Raw genomic sequence first — 15,189 nt, 5'->3', positions numbered from 1 at the left:
AGAGCATGGTTACATTAGTGAGTGGCTGTGAAAGGTAGGTTTTGGGGGCCTATTTGGAAGATATAGGTCACTGGGGAATGTCTCTTGCAGCTATGTCCTACTTTGACATTCGTACATTCACTTTTTGTTGGTGTCTTTCATTAAGAATCTCTCATTGCCACGATGTTCTGCTGAAATACATGAAACCAAGGACAATAAATCCATGTGAAACCATGAGTACAGAGAGGAATTTTGTCATAGTAATGTTAAAAAAATGATTTGTTTTCTTATTTGATGAAAGGTTCCTGACTTAATATATTAAATATTGTCCTGACATGGAGACTTCTCGTATTAGTATTCCATTGCTGCAAAACAAATGATCAGCAATGAAGAAAGCTGAATCAACAAATGCTTATTGTTTCTCTGTTCCCATGTGTTGGTAGTAATCCTGATGTGAAGGAAAAGTGCCTCTGTTCCGAGTTTTCACAGGGTGGATTCAAGGTACTGAATCTTTATGAGAACTTTTTGAGATTTTACTACACAAGGATCTGCTTTCAAGCTCACTATCATTGTTCGAAAGAATTGTTTCCTTGTGGCTATGCCACTGAGGGACCCAGCTCCTGCTGGCCTTTGGATTTTCGCATCCTACCAGAGTTTCCTACCATATGGCCATTCCACAGGCACTTAAAAACATGGTAATTCTCTACTTCTTCAAGGTGAGTATGAGAATCTCCAACCTCAAGAGAGACCTCATCAGTCCCTGCTCAGAGATTTCACTGAAATCCAGGCATGTACAGATTAAACCTACTTTGTTTCACTTCCAATAGACTAGATTTGGTTCTTAATTTTAATTGAAAATCCCTTCACCTTGGTATTATGATACTATAAAGAAGCCATAGGGTCTACTTGAACTTATGGAAAGAAAATTTGGTAGTAGTATATGACTTTCTCTGGCCATGCTGAAGTGTGGCATCATTTTAGTTTGAGTCTAACACAACAGAAGAGTTCAATTCAATTAAGTAGTTACACATCGATCAGCTACTACAAAACAAGCACTTTGAAGTATATTATGCTGTAAGTAAATAACTATATTTTATTCTATTACATATCAAAATACGTTATGTTTAGAAAATGAATAAAACAAAGGAGGAATACAAGGGCGGACTGTGCAACTGAGGTGATTGTCACAGTAAAAAAGTGTTTCACCGATATAAATAAGTTAGAATATGACAGAGACTAGACGAGTGTTTAGACACTTGTATGCCCAAGGCAAAAACATGAGTTCCATATTATCATTCAGCAGGAACTGGTGTTGGTAGAGCAACTGTCAAGAGACAAACATGGGAAGTGTAACTTTTGTATATAAATTAGGGTAGATTATGATATGTACATGGAAATTGTCAAAAGAGAATTTGCACACTGGCATAAAGACATTTTAAGAATTAAAAAACAATCTTATTAAAATATGCAACATATCAAATAATGTGATAATTGGTGTGAAGAGAAAACCTATTTTAGAAACATTTGGGGGCTTCTTAAACTACACTTTGTAATTGCTTTGATCAGCATCTAGCAGAGGTGCGCAAAGCAGGGCCATCTCTACAACTCAAGAGAAAAGCATCAGGAAATAGGAATCTGGTACCAGAAAGAACATAGAAGAGAGATTGCATTGCCAATTTCCTATTGTATCTATGAAAATCTGTTAAAATTCAGCGCAAATGTATTGTCTTATTGTTCTCAAGAATCCACACCAAACATGTCTGGCTGGGCTAGCATCGGGCTTGAGAGAAGCAACATGTATTTCATATTTCTCCTTCTACTCTTAAGACTCGTGTGGTTATACTGAATCCACCTGACTAATCTAGACATTAATTATCAATACCCTACATTGAAGTGAAGGCTCAGCAAGTTTCATTTAACTACATATAATTTCCTTTGCTACTTGGCATATCCACAGAGTCCAGTAAATAGAACATGCAGATGTGGTGGAAATTTTCTGCTCTCTCTTGTCTTCCTCAATCTCCAGGGAAACCCACCCATCTACCTCACATATAACATATCTTTATTCTCACTCTACTCTCTGAAAGGTATCATCACATTATAGCACCAATTTTAGGTACATTTTACCCATTGAAAAAGCCCCAAAGTCCCAAAGCACTCACAGAATACAAATTAAGACAAATATGAGATAGTAGTTACAGATAATCTTGTTCAAAGTGGGTACAAATGGAAGGAAAACGAAATCTGCAGATGCCAAGAAATTTTACAATGTAAGTAGGCCATCTCCATTCAGTTTCATGCCTCCAGATAATGCCTTGGTATAGCTAGCTGGTTCTGTGGATAAAGTGCTTCCCAGCCAGGTGAGACAACAGGAATTCAATTCCGACAACCTATATAAAGGCGAAAGTAAAGAATCCACAAAGTTCATACATACACAGACACACCAAACCCATATACACAATAACCCCAAATATAGTAAACTAAAATGATAACTCAAAATAAAAGAGCATTTCTCTGTGGTTTCTTAGCTTGTGTCTACTGTGTGTGAGCTTCAGGCTTTCACTGCCTTCTGGATCATCATCCCATTTCAAGAGAAAGAGCACATGTACACATCTGCCTTTCTCCTTGGATAATCTTGGGATCAGATGTTCTTTTTAAAATGTTGTATTCCTTATCTTCTTTTTAGTACACCATTAGCATTTTGACTGGTGTAAGATGCTCAGAAGCTGTAGTTCCAAGATCCCTTTTCTGTCTGAAGAGAGTCATAGTGTGAGGGGCATCAATGGGCATAGGCACCCAGTGAGGCATGCGAGTAACCAGGGCATACCTAACTTTACTAGCATTCCAGCATTGGGCAAAAAAGCAAGTATCATTACCACAATTACTTGGCTCTATCTGGCTAATAATGAATAAAAATGGGGGATATAAACAAACAGGCGTGGGCTTATAGGAAATATTATGAGAAGCCTTAACCCCTCGTTGGAACATCCTGCGTCAATTCTAGAACTAGCAGTGGTGGTGTCCGAGGTCTGAGTAGGTTCAGGAGACCATTGCCCCCAGGGGCGAGATGTGCTCCATGTCAATTGACTAACTCCATGTTTTCCTCCAATTTTGAAAGTCATTTAAGGTTCTTAAATTATTTTTTTCCCTTTTTTCTTAAATTTTTCATCAATTACACTTTATTCATTCTGCATCCCCCCATAAGCCCCTCCCTCCTCCCATCCCAATCCCACCCTCCCTCCTCCCTCTGCTTGCATGCCACTCCCCAAGTCCACTAATAGGGGAGGTTCTCCTCTCCTTTCTGATCTTAGTATGTCAGTTCACATCAAAAGTGGCTGTATTGTCCTCTACTGTGGCCTGGTAAGGCTGCTCCCCCCCCCCCAGAGGGAGGTGATCAAAGAGCAGGCCAATCAGAGTATGTCAGAGGCAGTCCCTCTTCACATTACTATGTAACCCAATTGGACTCTGAACTGCCCTGGTCTACATCTGTGCAGGGGTTCTAGGTTATCTCCATGAATAGTCCTTGGTTGGAGTATGAGTCTCTGGGAAGTTCCCTGTGTTCAAATTTTCTTGTTCTGTTGCTCTCCTTGTGGAGACCCTGTCCTCTCCAGCTCTTACTATTTCCCAGTTCTTACCTAAAATTCCGTTCACTCTGCCCAACAGTTGCCCATCAGGTTCAGCATCTGCTTTGATAGTCTGAAGGGCAGAGGCTTTCAGAGGCCCTCTGTGGTAGGTTCCTAGGTTGTTTCCTGTTTTCTTCTTCTTCTGATGTCCATCCTCTTTGCCTTTCTGGATGGAGATTGGACGTTTTAGTTAGGGTCCTCTCTCTTGCTTAGTTTCTTTAGATGCACAGGTTTTAGTGGGTTTGTCCTATGTTGTATGTCTACCATCTCATTGACGGCTGTTGGAGCTACCACCAGGGCATTAGCCATGAGTCATACTGGGCAGACTGCTCAGACCCTGAATAATCATTTAGCCAATGTAGCTCATGCCTTAGTTGTACATAAAAGAATTAATGCTCAACTAAAAGGAAGCTTGATGGTGTTCAATCAGAGGATTGACCTCTTGCAGGAGCAAATTGATACCCTATGGCAAATCGCTCAACCTGGCTGTCAATGAAAGTATGCTGGACTTTGTGTCACTAGCATACAACATGAGAATTTTTCCTGCGCTGCAAATCTGTCTAAACAATTGTCGAGCTATATTTTAGGTAATTGGACTGGAGAATTCGATACTACGATGGAGCAGCTGAGAGTGGCCATTGTCACAGTAAATTCTACTGGAGTGGACGCAGGACTAGCCACAGGATTATCAACATGGATTGCTGCAGCCATGAATCATCTGAAGGAATGGGCGGGCATGGGAGTGTTAGCAGGCCTTCTGGTGTTGGTCTCCTTGGTTTGCCTGTGGTATATATGCAAGATTAGAGTCTCACAACAGTGTGATGCAGCCATGATCATTCAGGCCTTTACAGCCATTGAAGCAGGACATTCTCCCCAAGCATGGTTGGATACCATAAAAAGCTAAAATGATACGCTCAGGATGCGAGGCTAAGCACTGCACTCAGGGTCAGCCGCTTTGGACCCAGAGAAGAGCATGTCTGATTGCATGCGGGTTGATGCCCCAGGTCCCGCCTCTGAGAAAAAGGTATTGGACGGGTCTGATGTTCTTTGGGTGGATGACACCTAAATGAACATCTGTACAAAGTCCCAATTTATTTCTAATATCAGAGATCAGACCTCTACTCTTGCCTGATGCGTCTAAAACAAAAAGGGGGAACTGTAGAGAGCTGCGGAATGCTATGCCTTAAAGATGGAGCTGGTTTCCGCCTTCCACCTTCCCGATGGTGAGTGCTCTCTGTCACGAACAATTCCACATTTGGCTAAGGCCGAGGATCTGGCTTGCTTCCATGTATGTGGACCTATCTGCATTGCCCCCGTGGCACGCCTGGGTTGGCTACCCAGAGGCTATTTAAGCTGTGGGCTGGCTTTCCCCGGGGTCCGAGGATTGTTCAATGTTCCTGAATAAACTGCATTGAAAAAAAAAAAATAAATAAAACAGTCATGACTGCTAATAAAAAAAAAAAAAAAAAAAAAAAAAAGATGCTCAGAAGCTTGTATGTTTCTTTTCTGTATTGTGGGGTTGTCTGCTGTATATTTAAAGGTTGCTCACAGAAATTCCCTAATTTCATCTATGTTTTTATCTTCTGCTGAGATGAGAAAAGTTATGTCAATCACTCTCTGTAGAAGTTTTAGGTTTTTATTTTATTTGTGTGTATTTGTATCCAATGGGGGTAGGCAGTGGTCAGAGGAAAACCCTGTGAAGTCATCTTTCCCTTTTCACCTTCCTGTATGTTCCAAGAATGGAACTCAGGCTGTCGGGCTTGCATGGAATGCTTTGCCCAGGAGCCATGTCCATGCCTGTTCTTCCCATTTTGTGAGATACAGTTCATTGACTTTTAAAAAATCTTCCTCAACTTTAGCAATGATTTCTGTCTTCTATCCATAGTTGAGCCTTTAAAGAAAGGTTCAAAAACAGAATTTTGTATTCAATATTGTCTTTTAAATGTAGGTAGTATGAACATTTCCTAAATAATCCATATTTGGTCTCATTTAAAAAATAATTATTTTATTATCTCCTTTCCCCCATTAATTTTACAGTGGCATCAAGCAGTGACAAGCATGAAGCCCCAACAAATTTCTAAGGAATTCCTTAAATTTTAGGTATAACTCACAAGTTTTTCTTTCTTGTACTTGAATTTAATAATTCAACTAAACTTGTCAATATACAAAAGTATTTTCTTCCTTGGACATCAGATACAATCTGCTGATTTTCCATTTTATCCCTCATCAGGTCATGGTTTACCATCTAGCCTTCCACTAGCAACCTGTATGTGATCTCCCTGGAATTCTCACCGCCGCTGTCACAGAATATACACATTCTCCACCACGCTTCTCAATTCTTTTTCGGAGACACTAGGATCCACAGTACAACTGGCATTGTTCAGGAAAATTTGGGTTATAATGCCGTGTTCTTCCAATGTCTTCTAGACTTACGTATGATGCAGTTCCAAAGCACATTTTTATGTATGTAATACAACAGTGTCCTAATTCCAGACAGCAATTATGCATTAGATTTTTTTCTTTTTGCTTGCTTTACATACCACCACTTTTGTGGTTTAAAACAACACAATTATGTCATTTTGTAAGTCAGAATTCTAACAAAGCTAATTCTGTGCTAAAACCAGGGTATTGGTAAGGGATAGGGCCTGCTTCCAAACTGTACATAAGAACCAGCTGTCCTGCCTTTTTAGCATGTCTATCCTCCTGCATAGTCTTTGGCATCATCCATATTTTGAATATCTGTGTAACTCACCACCAAGGATCTCTGTATCTCTGTGACCATCCTTAAACAGCCACATCTAAAGGTCACAGAGGTCACTCTTCTCTCTCTTGTTCCATTTCTAATTATAGTTGTCGTTATAATGACCCAAATTAGTACATCTAAGTTAATCTTCCTATTTTAAGGTTAACCAATGAAATGCTTATTTTCTTAGCTCATTAGCAATTCTAATTCAGGAAGCAAACAATTCTTTTTACCATGCATGTTAATCCATTACCATTACTATAATAGGACATAAGACTTGGGGATTAAAAAAACCAAAAAAAAAAAAAAGTCTATCCTAATGCTGAGAATAGGAAAGTGCACGATGCTGGTGTCTAGAGCCTAGTTTGTTCCATCACTATAGGGCAGGAATGGAGAACATGATGTCTCACACAGCACAAAGTAAAAGGTATAACAAAATGATGTAGTTCATGCCAACATTTTACAAGATGATAATTTTATGATTGGAGCCTTCTTATCTTCACTCATTGCCTTCAAGGTCCCAACTGTTAATATCTTTAAATTAGGGATTAAATTTAGAATATACGTTTTATACTCTACATAAAAAAAAAAAACAGTTGCCTTGCCTTTTTATCATGCATAACCTCCTGCACACTCTTGGCACCATCAATATTTTGCACATCTCTATAACCCATCTCTCTGATCACTCTTAGAATTATTCAGATCATGACAATGTATAGCCAACAAATTCATAGTATGTAGTGATTAAGCCACAGATGTAGAGCTGTGAGGGTCATTATTGTGTCTACAACAAGTAGCTTGAGAAAAAACAAAACAACAACAACAACAAAAAAAAACAATTACTTCAATTTAGATCATGTTGAATAAGAATTCGATGGTAATTTCCAAATTGATCATTCTGTTAACATTAAAAGAAAACTTTTCAAGCGTTCTTTTCAAGAACAATTTTCAAGTCTAGATACTTGAAAATAAGACACGCATGAATGCCTGCATGCCGCCATTTTTGAATTATGGATATAGTTGCAGAAAAGCCCTAGAAAGAAGCTAGTCGTGTCAGAGTCTTGAGCCAGTAACAGAGAAAATATAAGCCAAAGAATACAGGCCAAATGCTCCAAAGCTGCATGTTCCTGAGGCTGAGGATATAGCTCCCTGGTAGGGTTTAAGCTGAGTATGTGTGAAGTCTAGGGTTTCATTGTCGCCAACACAAAAACAGCACCCCAAAGATGGATGGAAGTGACATAAATTTTAATAAATCATGAAGTGATGTTTTCTGTACAAAGTTGCTACCCATGATTCAGTAGCTGAGCTGAGGCCTCAGTTGTGGTACTTTACAGTGAAATATAAAACATCAGGGAGAATCTTTGCAGCTGGGCAGCAACACTGACAATTATGAAATGATATGGTCTGGGATCCAGCCGCGACTTTAGAAAATGAATTGTTTAACGCAAAAAATGTTTAAAAAAACAATTACAAATTTCAAGTTGATTTAATTTTTAGGTGACATCAAGACATAAAAGTGAATGAAACTATATTCTCTTCATTTTCTTCATATATGTATCAATAACATTAAATTATCCTTTAAGACCCTTATTATTATTATTATTTACAAGTTATTCACTTTGTATCCCAGTTGTAGTCCCCTCCCTCTTCTCCTCCCTGTCCTACCCTCCATCCCTCTTTCTTTCCTGTCCTTCTACACTAGTCCATTGATAGAGGAAGTCCTCCTTCCCTACTGTCTGACTCTAGTATTAATTTAATATTGAATAATATATCACTGAAATCAATATTGATCTTACACTAACACTGTTAGTTATCAACCTTATGACCTTGAAAAGTCATTGTAGTTATTAGTAATACAGTTTCCCTATCAGTAATATATATATGTTTATGATAGAGTATAGAGATACTAAAATAATGTAGCATAGAGAAGATCTTTGTAAATACAAAATCTACATGTGTATTTTAAAAATAATACATTTGGCAAAGCTATTATAGAGAAGAAAGAATAAGGAGGAATAAGAAGTCTTCTGTGAACTGAAGAAAATGTCTTCTATCCTTTAGTAATTTATTATAGTAAAGTGAATTTCTGTTAGTCCCTCAGTGTTTTCTCCTGCTCTATGAAAGTATGTTCTTTGCCTGTACTTTATCCTATTTATTTTTTATATTGTTAATGCATGGAGAGTCATAACAAGTCCTGCTCTCAAATTGCATCAAGGAATAGATGTCTCTGATTCCCAACTCAGAAAAATCTCATTTTCAAGGAATGTTTGAGCTTTGACTTCCATTACATTCAGAATATTTTGGACCTCAGTCTCAACTCTGTATAAATAAAAAAGAGACCTTTAAAAATTGTATCTACAAACAGAAACATGGAATGAAAAGGAAAGTAAACTAAAGTTTCTAGAACAAATAAAAAAAATGAAAAAATATAATCTTGCTTATTATTTTAATTTTTTATCATTGAAAGTTTTAACCAAAATTCTAATAGTGTGAGTGAACTGGAGTAAAACTAATACATTTTGAAAGAGTATAATCTGCCCAAAATATAAAAAAATAAGTTGGTATATTTCAGATATCATTGCTTATAATATTAGAAAATATATTTAAAATAAAAGTTGACGTTGAGGCATTTATGTAGGCAATAATAATGCACATAACATTTAAAAACTCTTTCTTTGACTGAAATATTATTAAATTTTTCTTCTATAAAATAATATAAATATTTCAGAGGAATTTTTGGCTATAGTTTATAAATATTGAAAAAGGTTAAATAATCAGTTTAAGATTATTTTAAAGGAAATTATAATGTTCCCTGAATGCCTAGAATTATAAAATAAACCCAAATAACCTAAGAAAATAAATGAATTATTGAATAAATATTATCATAAAAAGTATTTATGAAAGCCAATAATTGATTGATTTTAATATTCATTAATATTCAAATAGTAACACCGTAAGATCAATATTGATTTCAGTAACATATTATTCAATAATAAATTGATAAGTCTTAAGAGATAATTTAATATTATTGATACATATATGAAGAAGATGAAGAGAATAAAGTTTCATTCACTGTTTATGTCTTGATGTCACCTAAAATTTAAATCAACTTGAAAATTGTCATTGTTTTTTTTTAAACAGTTTTGAACTTAAGCAATTCATTTTCCAAAGTTTACAGCTGGATCCCAGACCACATTCATTTTTACAATGCCGAGTGCAGTCTGTAATTGTCACATTATATATCTTAATAGTTTGTGTTCAGTCAAAATCAACAACAGTAAGTTAGTAGGGTGCTGACAGGATTTAACTGTCACTCCCGCCACAAGAGCCCAGCATGAGTCTGCAGAGGAAATGCTCATCACTGTAAAACCTCATGACTAATGTGAGTTCTGGAGCTGCTTATTGCATGCAAAAGCAGGCCTGTGACAGGCTTCATGAGAGAAGAGCCCCACGACTCACACAGTAGATCTCCAAAATATATCAGTGTGTGAGCTGCATGTGGTCACATGTACATTCATATATTTCCATACATATGTAACAAAACAGAGGAAAATTGAATACAGTATAGTTTTAGTTTTATAACAGCTTTTACCTAAAATAGTCTTCCTAGGGTATTTGCATACTTAATTGATAAACTTTGTAATTGTTTTAAGGTTGTTGCATTTCATAAACATTAACCTATAATAACTTTCCAAATAATTTTATTTATTCTTTGAAAATGCTACATGTTTATATATTTTATAACACATAAAACGTATTTTATTTCATCCATCCCTCATTACCTTCCTCAGAATCTCTCTAGGGCTCCACTCCTTATATTTTCCCAACTTCATGTTCATTCCATTTATGGTTATTAATATTCGCCTGAGGCCAACCACTACTGCCCATGTGTGCATGGTTACGGGACAACCACGTGAGCATGGGCAGTCTATCAGCTGCATATTTACAAAACATAGTAATTCTCCTTCCTTAAACCATCAGTTGCCAATAGTTCCTCCTGTATGGTGATCCCAGAAACCCCTCTCCTAACAATGCTGGAATTTTAATTTGCTTTATTTTGTGCAGGTAGTCACAGCTAGTGTGAGTTAATGTGTACAACAGTTACATCATGTTCAGATGAGAGCCTTTCAAAGCTTCCTCCCAACCTGGAAGCTCTTACATTGCTTCTGCCCAATATTCTACAGTGTTTCTTGGCTGAGGAGACAGTGAGATAGTTGATTATTCACAGGTGAGCACCACAGTGACCTATGCCTATGATTTTATGAATTAAATAATATCTACTGTAAAAATAATTTTCTCTGATGTATTAAAAGATGAGGTTACAGAGCTGAACAAGAACTTCTCAAAACAAGATATATAAATGATTGGGACACAATTTAAAATGTTCAGCTATCTTACCTATCAGGAAAATAAAGGTTGAAATTGTTTTAAGATTTCGTTTCATCAAAGATGAGGTCATGATCAGAAACACATATGGCAACAAGTGATGGTGTAGATGTAGCAAAGGAAAACCTTAAAAACTATTGGCAGAAGCGTAAATGAAGGTAAGCACTTTGGAAGTCTGTCAGAAACTTTATCAAAGTTTAGAAATACACCTATCGTGTGATCCAGCTATAACACTCCTGGACTCTGTATCCTGCTACAGAAATATTTGCACATCCATGATTATTGTGGCTCTATTATTAATAGCTAAGAAATGAACTCAATAAGATTTACAATCAACTAATGAATAGATAAGGAAATTGTGGTACATATATATAGTAGACTATTACTAAACTATAAAGAAAATCAATAAACTTTGAATAATTGGATTTATCTAGAGGGAAAATTAATGAGTGAGAATACATAGAAAGACAAACACCACTTTTCCACTATGGTATATGGATTCTGACTTCAAAACTTTTGTGTGTAAAATGTAGTATATGTGGAAGCCAAGAAATTAAAAGAGACTCCTCTGATGGGGGAGCAGCCTTAGCAGGCCACAGAGGAAGACAATGCATCCAGTCTTGATGAGACCTGGTAAGCTAGGGTCAGATGGAAGGGAAGGAGGACCTCTCCTGTCAGTGGACTTGGAAAGGGGCATGGGAGGAAATGAGGGAGATAGTGTGGGATTAGGAGGGCATGAGGGAGGGGGCTACAGTTGGGATACAAAGTGATTAAATTGTAATTAATATTAAAAAATTAAAATTAAAAAAGAAACTAAAAGAGCTACTGAGAGTAAATGCCTTAAGAAAATGGACATTGGGGGAAAGACAGTTTCCTGTAGAGAAGGACATTGGATGTGAAAATGAGGTGTTGGTAGAAAGTTTATTCTGAACAAAGTACTCATGAAAATCTCTGTGAAACCTGTGTTAATCAACTGAAGAAAAAGTAGTTATTTTGAGAAAATATTAAAGCATGGATGACATGAAGGGACAGTACGCAGAATACGCTAAGTAAAAGGTATAAATGGGTAACAAGGAGAGTGGGGAATGGACAGAAGATGAGCTACTCCTTACTAAGGATGTATAAAGAAGTTTTATGGAAATACACTAGACTAATTAGAGAGTATAATGTATTTTTTAAGGAACTTAAACATAAATATACTGCACTGGTGGGAAATGTCATGCCCTGAAAACATGTTTATTGTATGTATATTTTGTTTTATTTTTAAAATTAATTTATTTTTAAGATACATTTTATTTTTATTAATTACAGTTTATTCACTTTGTATTCCATCTGTAGCTCCCTCCCTCTTCTCCTCCAATTCTACTCTTCCTCCCTTGTCTCCACCCATGCCCCTCCCTCATTTCCTACCAATCCCACCCTACCTTCCTCATCTCCTCCCATTCTCCTCTCCAAGTCCACTGATGAGGGAGGTCCTCCTCCCCTTCCATCTGACCCTAACTTATCAGGTCTCATCAGGACTGGCTGCATTGTCTCTCTCTGTGGCCTGATAAGGCTCATGCCCCCCTCAGGGGAAGGTGATCAAACAGGCAGCCACTGAGTTCATGTCAGAGACAGTCCTTGTTCCCCTTACTAGGGTACCCACTTGGATACTGAGCTGCCATGGGTTACATCTGTGCAGGGGTTCTAGGTTATATCTATGAATGGTCCCTGGTTGGAGTATCAGTTTCAGGAAAGACCCCTGTGCCCAGATATTTTGGTTCTGTTGCTCCCCTTGTGGAGCTCCTGTCTTTTCTAGGTCTTACTATCTCCACCTTCTTTCATAAAATTCCCTGCACCCTGCCCAAAGTTTGGCTATGAGTCTCAACATATGCTTTGATGCCCTGCTGGGTAGAGTCTTTCAGAGGCCCTCTATAGGTTCCTGTCCTGATCCCTATTTTCTTCCTCTTCCTATGCCCATCCCATTTGTATTTCTGAATGAGGATTGGTCATCTTACCCAGGGTCCTCCTTCTTGCTTTTCTTATTTAGGTGTGCAGATTTTAGTATGTTCATCCTATATTATATTTCTAATATCCACTTATAAGTGAGTAAAAGCATGGTTATTAAAGGAGAATATCTAAACACGGCACAGGATGAAACACTAGCCAAGAGGCCCTGAGTTACTCACAACAACACAGACCATTGCTTTTGGCTGACCACCATAACTAGGTAGTGAGACTGTTGCTATCGACAGCACTTACTCGCAATGCAGGAAATAAAGTAATCCACATCAAATCGACCAGAAAACTCTGTGTGGCACATAGATGCTATAGAAGCGTCTAGAGAAGAAAAGTCAGTGTTGGTTTTATGCAGTGCCCGACCCTGCATATGACAATACTAATTTTATCTATCCGCTGGGCAATAATGGCATGGAAGTTATGTGATAACCAACTGCTTTCTGGTTGGATATGAGACCTGCTCCACAAGAAAGATTTCAAGCCTGCTGCTGTAAACCTCATCAAAAGCCTATGACTAAGGACAAAGATTAGTTACACTCTTAAAACCCAAGCCTCTTTAATGTTCACTACAAACAATTTCTAAACATTTCTTAGCAAGATATGTTTAAAATATCCAAAGGAATAATTTAATATAAGGATGATTACATAAGATTTCTCAACTTTCTCTTCATCCATGTAGAACATAAGTCTTTTAAGCCAAAGTACAGGCTTCTAACAGCATGATTTTCATTTGTTATCGAATCGAATGCTTTATCATTTTCTCTAAGAAACAATTCATAATCCATTTGATTTTAGGGTGGCGGCACTATGTCATCAGGCACAAATATAAGTAAGCATAGGTTCCTCAGTGATGTGCAGGGAACATGTTAAATCTTTTCCTCAACCCATAACTAACTTTTGGGAAAGAGATGCAGTTCATTGACCACCATTTAAAAGATAAATAGCAGCAATGCTGGCAAATTCTCATAAAAGTCAGGAGCTAATGTTTAGACAACAACACTCACCTATGGAAATGTTCAGATATTTAGATAGGTAGACATGCTTCCAGTGCATTTGCCTAGTAACTTAAGCATGCAGGCTATTGCCAATAATGAAAGCAAAAGGCAAATCAGCTGGTATGTTAAAAGGCCGATGCGCATTAGCTCATGTCTTCTAGCACATATTTGGAATGGAAGCAAAATAAATAGCTTTCTTGGCACAGGTTGGAATTGGAGCCCTGATTTACTGTGATTAGGAGCTAGCCGTTTTCATCATCTTTGTTTCCACTATGGAAGTCAGAATACTTGACTGACTCACAGGTTAGGACCTTCTGTGTTAACTCAAGACACTGAGGAAATGTAGCATGGCTCCTTATGAGACCTTGCAGGTGATACTTTGTGTTACTCATGGTACATTCACTGTATTTGCCTTACCATTATACTGTGTTATTTCACTCATGTTCAACTTCTTCAAACTCCAAGTAGTTCAGAGCCAACAGAGACTGATATAGTGTAATATAGCTAACCTAAGCAGCTATCAAAGCAAATGAAACCAACAACCTACAAACTCCGGCCATGAATACCATCAATGTAAGAATGTAACAGGCAAGATATTTTATTTGCCCCATGGGTAACACTGAAATGTGAGCCTAGTTTTAGCATCTTAACTTGTAGTTCCACTAGCTAGATCTTTCCTACATCTTACAATGGTAGTGAGAAATTGGTTCTTAAGGAGAAAGCATGCTTCCAAAGCAATGTTTAGGTCTGAAATTTAATATTTACCCAAAATGATAGTGCATATTTAATTTTCTGGTTAAAATGTTTATTAAAATAACATTTAAAAATAACTGTATTATATTCTTTTATTACACAATTTTAAAAACTTCATTATTATATGTAACAAAGGGAGAGCTCAAATATTAAGGGCCATTTAGATTAAAATATTAACAATATTTCAAAATATTGTTCCATTTAGATGGTGCACATTGATACCTTAAGCAACAGAATTGATTTCTCACAGTTCTAGAGGCTTCTAAGTCTATGGTCAAGTGCCATGTCCTCCACCTCCTGATGAAGGCATGCTTGCTAACTGAGACAGGTCCTTAGGCAGGTACCTCACAGGACAGAAAATGGACCTGAGAATTGTAGTATCTATTCTTGTTAATTAATTTTGTTATTTTTGTAGATGTTTGTATGTCTATATGAGCTCATATGCACTATATACATACAGGAGCCTGCAGAGGCAGAAGACGGTGCCAGACCATTTAGAACTGGATCCGCCATATGGTTGTTGGGAGCAGAAACCAGCTCCTTTAGAGGATCAGTGTGTGCTCTGAACTTTGGAGTCATTTCTTCAGCTCCCAGGCTTTAGTCTTCTTCAGGTTCAGACTCCAGTCTGGCAACTCATCCTCAGAATTGAGAATACCTAAATTTAAATATATATATTTTTTTATGTTCTGAAGTGAGAAATAGTTAAGATTTA

The 15,189-nt window shown here is 37.3% G+C and overlaps 1 protein-coding gene across 9 annotated transcripts in view; it reads right to left on the bottom strand.

The window, feature by feature from the left end:
• Gpc5 (glypican 5) overlaps nucleotides 1–15,189 on the bottom strand; it is a 1,404,356-nt gene that overhangs the window by 795,494 nt on the left and 593,673 nt on the right. Inside the window, exon 7 of one of the 9 annotated variants that reach the window (XM_060391593.1) lies at nucleotides 15,018–15,132. The exons of the other annotated variants lie outside the window; for them this stretch is intronic. Coding sequence (XP_060247576.1) covers nucleotides 15,091–15,132 — 42 coding nt within the window. The 3' untranslated portion in view covers nucleotides 15,018–15,090. Of the gene's footprint in view, nucleotides 1–15,017; nucleotides 15,133–15,189 lie in introns of those variants that run through there. 9 annotated transcript variants of the gene reach the window in all.

Source organism: Meriones unguiculatus, chromosome 9 (genome assembly GCF_030254825.1).
Source record: "Meriones unguiculatus strain TT.TT164.6M chromosome 9, Bangor_MerUng_6.1, whole genome shotgun sequence".
Classification (NCBI taxonomy): Eukaryota; Metazoa; Chordata; class Mammalia; order Rodentia; family Muridae; genus Meriones; species Meriones unguiculatus.
The sequence above is the reverse complement of the archived record's forward strand: the minus strand, read 5'-3'. Positions and strand labels throughout refer to the sequence as shown.